Below are 13,008 nucleotides of genomic sequence, written 5' to 3'. Positions count from 1 at the left end.
GTCCTCAATTAAAAGCATATGAGACCTGTCAGCAAGTTACAGCAAACTAAAGAAAAACAGGCAAAAACAGCAAATTCACAAAAAAAATTATCAAGAAAAGTGTCGAAGGCATTAAAAATCAAATTTTTTAGTAAAAAATTTTCTATTTTCAATTGAGTTCCAGGAGCAAAGGGATTCCTCTTTTTTATCAACACAACTTCAAAAAATCAACAAATATGATTAAATACATAAGAACCACGAAATTTTTGAGAAAACTCGTATTATCAGCGCCATCAAAAACATTAGCTTTCAACGGAAGCCAGTAAAAACGCTAAATTATGCCTCCATGGGACAACAAATTTGTTTGCCATTCATAATTCATCATTAAGACCTTAAAAGAAGTTATTGACTATGAAAACAACAACAAAGACATGGAAAATCCAAAAACTCAGTAGAAAAGTGGCAGAAGAAAGTGTCGAAGCAAATTAAACCGTAAACTCTTCTCTGAAAACTTTATCTATGATCCATTGGACGTCTTCTCTAAACCAATGGGAACTATCAGTAAAGATAACGTGACAAGATTTCAAAAAGATCCAAAAATAAGAAAAAGTACCCAAAAATTAAAAAAAAATATGAAATCTCGAGGCATTGAAATTTTAAAACTAATAGGTAGAAGAAAAAACCACTTACCAGAAAAGTTTTGGCTGCAGTAGAAAAAAGTATTTTGTCAGTACTAAGACTGACTAACAGTTCACGAAAAAAAGGTCTAGGATTGGTTAATGTTCAAAAAATTTTCCGAAAAATAATTTTTAAAGTCTTAACAGCCATTAAACTCAAAAGCTTTCAACGGAGTTCAATAACTACGCTCAGATATAACCCGATGGGAAGAAAGAGATGTTTGTCATGCATATATTAATAAGACATCACAATAAGTCTTATGACAATGAAAAGAACAGCAAAAACAGGCAAAAGCCAAAAATTCAGTAGAAAATTGCGAGAAGAAAGTGTCGAACTCATCTAAACAATAAGCTTTACTGTGAAAACTTTATCTGTTATTCACTGAACGTCTTCTTTAAGCCAATGGGAGCTATCAATATTTGGATAATGTGATAAGATTTCAAAGGTAAACAATAATACAAAAATTTACAAAATTTTTAATTTTTTTTTTGAAATCTTGTGCCATTGAAGTCATAAAACCAATAATTAGAAGATAAATCTGCTAACCAAACTTTAGGTACAGTAGAAAGCAATGGGTCTTGTTAATACTGAGACTGACTAACAGTTAACGAAAAAAGTTTACGATTGGTTAATGTTAAAAAAAACTTTCAAAAAATTATTTTTTAAGTCTTAACAGCCATTAGCTGTCCACTCAAAGCACTAGATGTGTTCAGTTAATGCTCATTAAGGAACATATTGCACTGTTAGTCAATGAGTGCATGCCATAGGACTCCAAAAAATTAGTAGAACCTCAGAAAGAAATTCAAAATTTCATTTTAAATTACGAAAACTCAAGAGTCGAGACCAAAAAAAAACACGAGCAATTCCTTGAAAACGATTTTTCTTGTACATCGGGCTTAATTTGACTATAAAGGAGGTTTGTCATTAACGTAACCTTGATATGAAAAGTGACTTGTCTCTAGCTGACTTAAAAAATTTTAAAAAAAATTCTAAAAAAAGCTCTCAAATAGAATTCGAATTTTTTTTTGATAGTGAATATGACCATGAGACCAGAACTAGTGTTTTTATCGCCTTTAGTCTATTAGAAATGCAAAATTCGTTCATTTTTTGGCGTGAAATTTATTTTGAAATACTATTTTTATAGAAAATATTTTAATTTGAAGAAAAATTACACTGAAAGTGAACAAATATCCTGTGTTCACAAAACTTCAATCCTCGATAACTCCTCGAAAAAAAAAGAAAATCAAAAAAAATCTTTTTAATTTTAATTCTGCGCTCGACCAGCTTTTCAATGATACCACTCACATTTCTCTACGATGAATATATCGATCGGCCAAAATTGTCTGAACAAAAAAAACCATTTGAGTATATAGTTCCTCCCCCCACAAATGGGATCGGAACAAAAGCAGAACGTTGCAATGAGATAAAGTTTCTATCAAAGAAGATTTGAGGCTATTTCGATTCGTTTTATTTCTCAAAAAAGTTAAACAGACATATAATCTTAACTTGGTCCGCTGAAATGGTTTCCATTATAAAACTTTGGCCCAAAGTAATTTACAAAGCCAGTTTTTGCTCTTCGTCAATTTTGTTGAATTTATTTGCAGAAATTAGTATTTATTGCAACAAAAATTTTGTTTATAAACGTTACCAAAATTACAGATGTTGATTGATAACTTTTACAACAATTAACAACCAACGTAACATACTCTTCAAAAAATGAAAGCTAATCAATTAATTTTTGTAGCTCTGAAAAACGGCTCCTTTTATTTTCAACCATTGATCCAATCAAGTTTCACGAGTTACGTACAAAACTTTCCCAATTTTCCTAAAAGTTCAAAAATTGAAAATTAAAAGTTGTTGAACCCAAAATTCTTGACCCAGAGGATAATGCATCGTTAAAATACCCTTAAAATGGTGAAAAAAATGTCATCGACCTGATTGGTTGTACCCTACTGAAAAAAAACTAAAACCGTACTGAAACTCCTAAGGGAAGGAAACTTAAAGAGCATACATACTCCATCCAGAGAATAAAGTGAGCAATGTTTTGTTAAATAGTTTGATTGTACAGCTCAGCCAAAACCCACCCATAACAAGAATAAACACCACATGCACACTTTTAAGTTCCCATAAAACCGAATGCATTAAATAATAACTTTTAGGTTCGGCAAACTAAATGGCAAACTATTGGAACATTTCAAATTTAAACAATAATAGTTCCCCTATTGCGCAAAACAAACAATCTGAAGAGTTAAGTGTTACTAACTCTGCTTCCGCTTTACAATAACGCCATTTAGTTATTTAAAAACTGATAGAAGTAGCGGATTTCGGCAATAATGTAATTTAGACGCTTCAAATGATGTTATTAGAGCTTATTACACACTACTAATAACATTTAAATTAAATAACAGAAACCAACTTTGCTGCACTTTTCTTTTGAATTTCAGTAATAAAAGGCACGAAGTTATAAACTAAAAGGGTCAATAGAAAAATCTCTAGCAAAAATTGGCATAAAAATGACAAGACAAAATAAGTGATTCTAACTTAGTTCGAAAGTAATTCTCCAGTTTATTTGTAACTTCGATCACCGTAATATCAGTCGATACCGAAAAAACATAGTAGCCACCACAAAACAATCTTTGGAAAGTTTGATTGCATCAGAAAGCATTCCGGTATGAAAATTTTGGTTAAGAGTCCGTTAGAGCATAACTGAAACGGAAAAAAATGGCCAAAAATAAATCAAATATTGAGAAGCAGCCGTCTGAAAATATGTAAATTGGACATAATTAAAAGAAACTTTTTAAGACAACTGAACTTGATATATATATACACAGAAAGAGCATATTATTTGTAAGGAATAATGATTCATTTAACAAACATTAATATGGTTACCGCAGAAGGGTGTGCTTTGCCCTCTTAAATTGATTATAACTTATGTACACGCAACCTTTACTCTTCTTCACTGCTAACTGGTGAATGGGTTAATTTATAATCACAATACGAATTGCCCAGTTCAGTCCATGATGCTTTTTTTGCATTTCGTACAATGCATGAGAAGCTATTTTTGAACAAAACTCTTGCGATCTTATGCAAGTGGAAGTCAATCTGGAGGAGTACAACATTCGGGTAATAACAGCTCCAAGAATATAACTGCTGCTAATTTCCGTTCCCTTCAGGTCTAAATTCGGATCAAATCTGCTAGTCCCCCCCCCCTCCAAGTCTTATATAAACAAAAGGCACCCTAACCAATAGGCATGATTCCATACAATTTGAAAAATAACTTGTTCAAACGTTTTTGGAAGACATGAAAGAACTATTTTCTTGATAATAAGAAAGCATTATGCAGTTTTCAAGGGAAAGGAAATAATCATATAATTGCTTAATATATCTGCTCCCATGTAAATTTCAAGCGTAGAGAAAGATGCTAAAATAGTTGACATCAAAGATTGCATGAAATATTCATGGAAAGCTTGAAACTTACAGAGAGCCATGACTTCAAACTCGGCTTCGTTTCAGCTCAGTTGTTAAATGTAGGTAAACAATCAAACGATAATGAAACAATACAAATTATGACTTCAACAAGACTATATAAAAATTCATTATTATCTATTCAAATTTGAAGCGAAGCAAGAGCAGCTACACACAGAAGAAACCTTTCAAAACTTCAAACTAGGGTGAAGTAAAGCATAAATTTTAGACCTTGCAGTTTCTTACTCAACCCTTTGTCGAACTTTTTTGATTGTCCTACTTTTGCTAAGACAACCCGAGCTGTATTGTCCAATATAACATTTTCTGACTCAAGTAATGTTCCGATCTCTTACGGCTTCAGCTGCTCTTGGAGGAAAAAATATTGTTGAATATGGACCAAAATGACAAAATCCCAGCACCGTTTGAGAAGAGTCTGATCGTATATGAACAAGACAACGACCAGAGGAGTGATTATTCACATACCGTTTGGTTCCGTAAAGTAACAAAATCAATCAATCATATGTAGGCGATGGAGTCAAGTAAGGGGAGTGCGGATATATTTATGACGCTTCTACAATTGTTACAGCAACAACAATTCCACCCCACAGTGATATCAACTTCACCTTTTTGTCGACAACTCAGTGGCTAACCATTCCATGCCTTCTTCTAAACCAAATCCTTTTGTTGCTGAGGTTTTGAAAATTTGCCACTTTCTGTTTTTGAGAGCAGCAAGGCCTAGTTCGTTCGCAACTTCCGTGACGCTCATTGCACCATCAATGTCTTGCTTATTCGCGAACACAACCAAACATGCACTTTTCAGTTCCTCTTCTTCTAACATAGCAACGAGCTCCTGCTTTGAAATTGAGATCCTCTCTTTATCCTTACTGTCCACAACGTAAATGATGGCATCAGTATTGCTGTAGTAGCACCTCCAGTACGGTCGTATGCTTGTCTGACCTCCCAGATCCCACACTTGGAATTTGAGGTTCTTGAAGGAAACGGTCTCGACATTAAAGCCAATGGTGGGTATTGTGGTCACTACTTCGCCCACTTGCATTCTGTATAGGATAGTGGTTTTGCCAGCTCCGTCCAGACCTAGAATCAACACTCGCATCTCCTTGCTCCCAAAGAGGCGAGAGAAAATACCAGAGAATAAATTGCCCATGTTGGACCTGAAAACATTCGAACAATTAACATTTGCCTATTTCAGATGAGCGACCTTTATTACGCACAGCAAAGGTTTTATAATTCCCCCATTTCTTCTCCGTCGAAACCAGAGAGATGAACAATTTGCCAAAACCATTTAGAGCTTCTCAAAGGTTTGAATCCCATTGGAACCTGTTCATTGACTTTTTCAAGCAATACACACACAAACAGCCAGTGCGTTGCCTGAGATACCGTCATTAGATGTTTAAATTCTCAATGGGTATTGAAACATCTAATCCAGCTATCGTATTTTTAAAAATTCATATCTTTACGAAGACCTCAGCAAAGCCTATGTTTCTTCAACTCATATGGAATCTGATTTGTTGCAGCTGATGATTTCGAAAACCGTAGCAAAAATCTCAGAATTTGGCGTTTTGATTTCAGTAATTTTTTGTATTTTTGATCACGTTTTTTTTGCTTTCAGTTATCAGATAATTTGCATACAAAACGGGAACAAAACTACAAAAAAAATGATTAAAATCAAAACGCACTAGTTCTTTTGTGATTTTTGCTATGGTCTTCCAAATCGCCAGCTGCAACACGGAAAGAAAAACAAAAAATTGATTTTAAAAACTATCTGATCCGAAAAAGGCAGGACAACTGAATCAAACGCTTTTAAAAGTTGCGACAGAAATTCATGATTTTATTTTTAAAAATCCTTATTAGTTCATTAAAGTCATAAATGACAAATACGCAAAATAACAATTCGACAAATTCAACATAATCAAGACTGCTTTCGAGATGCCTCTCCTAAAATTTATGCACTCGCAAAAATTAACACGCATGAAGAAAAGACTAACTCCAATAAGAAAGACAATTGACGTCACACACGTGAATCAGTCTAAAAAGTGCACGACTGAATGAACAAAAACTAATTTGAAGAGAAACTGTCATCATATGTTCGTTACTAAAATTATAACGAAACAAAAACTGCAGCAATCAACTCGAAGAAAAAAATGACCTAACTAAAACCCAGTCGTGAGCTTTATTATACAGTAATTTTTGAAACATTTTTTACCGAAAAATTCGGTTCGAAAAAAATCACGGAGGTAAAGTTAAAAAAAACGGAGGTAGAAATACGAGTTAAAAAAATACAAAAGCAAGTATTTTTTTAGAAATTTCTATTGTATCTTAGCGAAAATTTCATCCAATAGCGAAAACCAGAAGAAAGGAATAAAATTTCAAAATATTTTCCAAATCCTCTTAAGTTGAGACTCCTCCCAAAGAACAGTGCAATACAAATAATTTCCATTCAATAGATGGCCACAGAGTAGCTAAAGCCACACACAATGCTTATAGTAAAAGCTGGCGAAAAAAATAAATTTCCAATGTTTCTATGAAGGCGATATTAAATGAGTGGTCATGTTCTAAATCAACTTTCGTAGCAATTACAAGAGTTGCATAGCTTACACCACACTACATTTAATTGGACCCCTTTTCCGCCACTCTTTTCTAACCACTTTCACTCTTTGTATAAAAACTGCGAGAAAAATGCCAAAAAAGTTTATTCCAATTCATTTTTACGCCACTGTTTCAAATTTTCATAGTATCAATCGTACAAAGTGTTTCATCGGTATCTTATGCAGCAGTTACAGCAACGAGTGTTGAAAACCCTATTTAAAAAAACTCTTTGCAAAATATTTTATCGCAACGTCACAATTGTTCTGGAAAAATCATTTAAAAATAGTTCTTGTACATAAACCACCAAGCAAACACTCGATAGACAAGAAAATAACGAAAAGGCAGCATGCAAAAATCATACTCTCATGGGAAAGGGATTAAATAATTTTGCTATCAACTGTCGAAACAATCCTTCAAGCCTCTCCTTTAGCATAGCCAGCAAATTGCCGGAAAATAGCCGCCGTTGATCCGCTTGACGCACATTGGGGTTGAAACAGAAAAAATTACGAGATAGAAAATGACAGAATTTTTCTAAGTGTCAAATTCTTTTTTATTTGGTGTGCAAATTCTGCATATTCGGTTAGATTCTAAAATTACACTTAATTCAGCTTTTAAACTTAACTCTATTAAGCAACACAGTCAGCAAATTGCCAAGTCTTCTTATTTGGTGTGTAAATTCTGCATATTCGGTTAGATTCCAAATGACCGGGATTTATCGGTTTATCCCGTTCTTTTGATTTTGCACTTTTGACATTGACCGTATTCACGACAATACGTAACTCAATACGCGAAAGAATCTAAAATTCATTCAGTTGAAACAGTGAGGGAGGTAAGTCATAAGTCAAGCGTGAAAGCCGTGACTTATATGAAATGAAAAACGTGATGAAAAGGTAAAGCAAATTTTAAAAAGGAGAGCGCCTGAATAAAAGCCGTTGAAAGGCTGACGAAAATAAATATCAACAAGACGATTAGACGAAAAGCTCTAAACAAACGACAGAACAAATAAATGATTGCGAGATGTACAAAGGCCGAAGAAAGGGGTTTTTGAACTTCAAAGTTCGACAAACTTGGACTAAAATTTGCCGGACCTATTCCGTTTTCTTGAACACAAACAACTAACCACTGGAACAACCTACTTTGACCAACAATTCCCCGAATATGAGAAAAACGAGAAAGGGAACAAAAACAGCTAATAATTCTATCATAAAAACGCAAATTGAAGAAATTAGATCAAAACTGCAGCTAGAATTCTAATGTGTGTTTAAGATGGTCAAAAAATTTCCAAGCGTGAACTTATTAGTTGATATAATTGCAAAAAAAACACCTGAAAAAAGCTAGTTAAAAATTAAAGCGTCTCTGAAATTTTGGTACGTTAAAAAAACATGCACGCTTAGCAGAACTTGTTTCACACCTTCTTTTCCCACTCCCTCTCAGAATGCTGTACAAACACCAACTACTCTCTTTCTCTTTTTCTTTTTTACTTGTGTTCAGCAGATTGTTCTAAACACATTGATTTAAAAAAATCCCATTTCCATAACTCTGCCATCATATTAAGAACTATGCCATCAAAGTCTTCAAAAATCAATAGCTTATAGCCATTAGCTGAACAATACCAAAGCTGATTGGAAAAAGCAACGTGTGGTTGAAATTAGAAACCAGTAAGCCAACAAACATTCAATGATCCCTTACATTCAAAAACAGCAAACACAAAAACTGAAATGCAAAAATACTATAAAAATTATGAGGTTAATACATACACAACAGTACAACCAGCCAGACCCATAACCAAATTGCATTTGCATGCTGACTTAAAATAACTTAAAACATTGTAACCTAACCAGAAATCAAAGATCGTAAACAAAACACTATAAACCATAAAAACAAAAAAAAATGAGGCGAAAGCTACAAAATTTCAAGATAACTGAAACCTTTGTTGATCGTTCAATTGAAAACGGGAAATATTAAAATTGGCGAAATTCACATTTTAAAAAATGCATTTTGATAAAATTTGGCTTCAGAATATCTCAACCAAAGCCCAGAAGAAACTTCAACATCACCCTCCTCATCAAGAAGTAAATATTTAAAAGTTTACATCTGATAAACAAATCATATAGAGAGACTTCCACGGAAACAAACAGAACAATACAAAAATCTCAGAACAGATAAAGATAAAAATTGACAATTTTGTTCCGTCAAAAAGTGTTCGAATTTGATGTGCAGTTTCAGTAAGATTCTAAAACTATGCTTAATTCAGCTTTTGAACTGAAAGCTATCATCTACAATACTGATGTCAGCTAACGATGGCTCAACCTAACTTTGATAACCTGATGCACTTTGACATAATGACGGTTTTTATCGGTTTATCCTGTTAATTTTGATTTTGCTCTTTTGACATTGACCGTAATTGCTACATTGCGTAATTCAATGCGTGAAAGAACATAAAATCCATAACAGTAATGAAACAGTAATTGAAGTGAGTCACGATTCAAACGTTAAAAAGGCGACTTAATAAAAACGAAAAACGTGATTAAAAGATGAAAACGAACTTAAAAAACATATCAGGACAGGTCAAGATATACAATCCAAAGAATTGAATCTGACAGGCCAATCAATTGAACAATGGAATCCAAACAATCTCAAACTAAAAACATCATCAGAGCTAGATCTCTTGAAGCCTTTACCCTGAAGGCCAAACTTGATCCGTTTAAATACACCTATTAACCCACGAACAAGCCTTGAAAGGGGATTAATGCCCATCAAAGAAAAAACTTCAAGAAATATGACAAATCCTTTAAAACGAAAATTGCAATGTATAGTAAATTTTGCGATTTTAATGTTCAACACCCCTTTCTGTCTATCGAATATTTCCAGTAAACCAACTGCAAGACTCAAAAAAGCACTGGCCCCTAAAGATCGATAAACTCAAAAAACAAATTTCCTAACAATTTGAAAACAAATGCAAACTTATATAAATTTCGCTAAAAGTCGAGAGAATAAAATCTTCAGAGCCATTTAATTGCTTCCAGAAACTATCCATTAACCGATTTTCAAGACTTCAAAATTTTCACTGGCCCATAAAGATCAATGAATATCAAGATTTTCATGATATTAAAAAATTTTAAACCCCTCCAATCCCCCTATCAACCACGCAGTAACCTATTATCATAATATAAAGAAGATTTCCTGGCCCATGGGGCTGCAAAAACTCAATGGCTGGCAAAAATTTTCGAATAACTTGAAAAGGATGGCAAAATCTATCAAAAATATGGCAATAATTCGCGATATTAAAATGTTCACAATCAATCCATTGCCACTAAAAATTGAACAACAACATTTGGTCCCTGGCCCCTAGGGCTGAAGAAACTCAAAAACATCAAAAATTTTCAAAAAAACTTGAAAATGCAAGTTTACTTTTAAAAAATTTAATAACCCATGATGTTAAAAACCATGGTATTCCCAGTCTGAATTTTTACTAAGCTCAGACTGATCATGTCACATTTGGCCTCCAAATGTATGAAATGGGCCTGAATAAAATGGTTAATGCAATTGGACAACATTTCAAACAATCATATCCAAATACAATCCAATTAGGACACAAAATGAGAAAGTATGCAGAAACCTATTATCAAACACTAAAGGAGGTTCCCCGAACCTTGGGGCTGGAGATATTTAAAAACAGCCGGCAGATTGCCAGAAAATAGCCGCGATAGCTTTGTAGATCTGCAGTCTCAAAAAAACAGTAACAAAGAAAGAACAAAAAAATTCGTCTTTTCATTGAAGGTCGATATGTTATATTTTGATTAAAAATCTGTTTTTGCTGCCTCTATTAGCTGCTCTCAAATAACCTTAATTTAGAGTGACACACACCCATTTGACCTTATCTCTTTGAATTAAAGTAAATAAAAGTCAATTTCAAAGTGAGGAAGTCATTTTTGAGGGTGAGGTAAGTCAAGTGTGACCAAAAATTTAATCACGCGAATGAACAAAAAAAACTCGCTCCACTAAGAGCGAAAAATGACGCCACACACACTTCAGTTGAAATTGCATGAACGATTGAACAAAAAGCAGATTTGAAGTGATTGTGACGTCAAATGGTCGTAACAAAAATCGCGAACGAAATAAAAAAAACCAAGAGAAGGCCAATAATAGCCCCAGCTATCGCTGTGCGGCTATTAAAAAAATGACATTGAAATATTGCAATAAATAGAATCATTTCGCGTGTTCAATTTGCAGTAACCCAAAACATATGTCTCATAAAATGGTCATTAAGGTTAATTGAAACAAAATTTCAAATTCAACCAGACGCCAATTTAAGACTGATCAAACAAAGAGGTCGAACATGACGGAGCAATTTGGGGCACAAAAATTTCAAAAATGACCTTTTAACATTGAAAAAAGGCATTCCCAGCAGCTGCACCACTCTAAGCATTTGAAAGAATATTAAAACAGCTAGGGCCTCTAATGAAACTTGATGCTAGCTGAGCTTTATCTGTTTATCATGTTTTGAAAGCTAAATCTGAAAATATCTTACGAAAAAAAGACAGGGCACAAATACAATCCAAACACTTTGGACTGTAAAAAAGGAGAGCTCATAAATAATAGCCGTTGAGAGGCTGACGGCGGCTATTAAAAATACAGAACAAAAAGTTGACATTAAGGGAAACAGTGCAGAACATAACCGCATAACGTCTAAGAATTGCTCTTGAACTAGTGGGAGCTCTAACCTATTGCAGCCTGTTTCAGTCCGGGGGAAGGAGGTGGGGGAAGAGTAACTGTTGTCACTACGAAAGTTTAAAATGACGTCATTACACCAATTTTGGGGCACTTTTGTATTTTGGTAGTAAACTGTCGCCGCTTGACTTCCGCTACTGACACTTCTGAATGAGAGAACTTAAGATCTCGCAAAACGGAAAATTCAAGGGCGCAGAAGTCATTCAAAAAGTCAAAATGGTCAAGCGAAAATTTTGCATAAAGAAGACCAACACATTTACAATAATTGCCTTCAACTTCGTTCGAGAGCGATTATACACTGTTATGACCACCCAATATAAACATAACCGACTAACGTCGGGTGAATTGCTCTCAAACGACCGGAGAGCGGTTGGCTTCGTCAGTCGCTAGACACGGTTTAGTGAGCCTAGCTTAAGCTTGATTCGACTCTGCAACTTTTAGTTTTCTAGCTTTGTTAGTAAATAAATCAAATAAAAACTGATATTTTAAAAATTTTCAAAAATTTGCGAAACTAAAAAAAAATTCCAGATTTCGCAGTGAAATGTTCCTAATTATTTTTTTTGTCTCTGGAGTTATGTCAAGTAACCCATCTGCAAGTAACATAGGAACTAAGCGACAGCTTATCATCAAGCCTTGAGGATTCTCATACAACCCTGGTGCCGGAAAAAATGATAAAAAATTCAAAAAGATTCAAAAAACTTTCCGAGTTGCAAATATATTTAAAAATAGCTGATATTAAAATTTTGAAAAATATTCCACTACATCTAGAAGCTATACAGTAACCTATAATCAAACCAAATTTGTCATATTAATAAATTGAAAGCTAATCCATGGTATATAAAATTTTTTCAGTAATTTATTATCAAACCAAGGATGTTTTCTGGCCCCTGCGTGGGGTGTGGTCAACAGTGGGGGTGTCTTCAACCTCTAAGAACCGCCCTTCACACCATAAGTATAAGTCTCCAAAACTGTTTGAGCTGAAAGGCTCTAAGAGCACCGCTGGGCGCTACCTGTGCTTCAGACGAATAATCGCTCAAGCGAAAAATCGCATAAAAAAGACCGACAGGACAAATATAATTGCTACAAACTTCGTTTGAGAGCAATTAATTAATTAGTAATGCAGCTTTAATGAAAAAAATATTTCTACAAAAAACCAAACTACAGGCTAAACAAATGAGCCAAACGGACAAAGGAATGCCTGGTTAGCTATAAGCTCCATTCGCTCGAAAAACTTTCAAGAAATCATTCACTCAACCCACCGCTTCAAAAAAACTCTCCCTCAGCAGAGTAAACACTCCTCTTCGGGTCATGAAAAACCAAGAGAAGGCCAATAATAACTCACAATCGTATCTATTAATCATATTTAAGAACACGAAAAGACATTACGTATACCATGTTCGGTTTTGAATCTTTTGTTCTTTATACATAGTGTCGGCCCACCGCGGTAAGTACCACGGACTATCTTCTCGTTCCCCAGTACCAATGCAAAGCTGTTTCTACAAACTTGTGATTGTATCAGATCTAGTATAAATTCTGATTTACAATCTA

The 13,008-nt window shown here is 34.2% G+C and overlaps 2 protein-coding genes across 3 annotated transcripts in view; one reads left to right on the top strand and one right to left on the bottom strand.

Moving 5' to 3' along the window:
* The window catches only part of LOC142335952 (histone acetyltransferase type B catalytic subunit-like), a 182,460-nt gene that overhangs the window by 80,213 nt on the left and 89,239 nt on the right, over positions 1-13,008 (top strand). The gene's annotated exons all lie outside the window — the stretch shown is intronic.
* Positions 4,124-5,290, bottom strand: LOC142336864 (ADP-ribosylation factor-like protein 1). The gene has a single exon (XM_075385824.1). It carries the CDS (start codon positions 5,285-5,287, stop codon positions 4,742-4,744), a length of 546 nt encoding a protein of 181 aa, XP_075241939.1. The 5' UTR covers positions 5,288-5,290; the 3' UTR covers positions 4,124-4,741.

The sequence above is a fragment of the Convolutriloba macropyga genome, chromosome 3 (genome assembly GCF_964194025.1).
Source record: "Convolutriloba macropyga chromosome 3, txConMacr16.3, whole genome shotgun sequence".
NCBI classification, from domain to species: domain Eukaryota; kingdom Metazoa; phylum Xenacoelomorpha; order Acoela; family Convolutidae; genus Convolutriloba; species Convolutriloba macropyga.
This window is presented reverse-complemented; position numbering and strand designations above follow the sequence as displayed.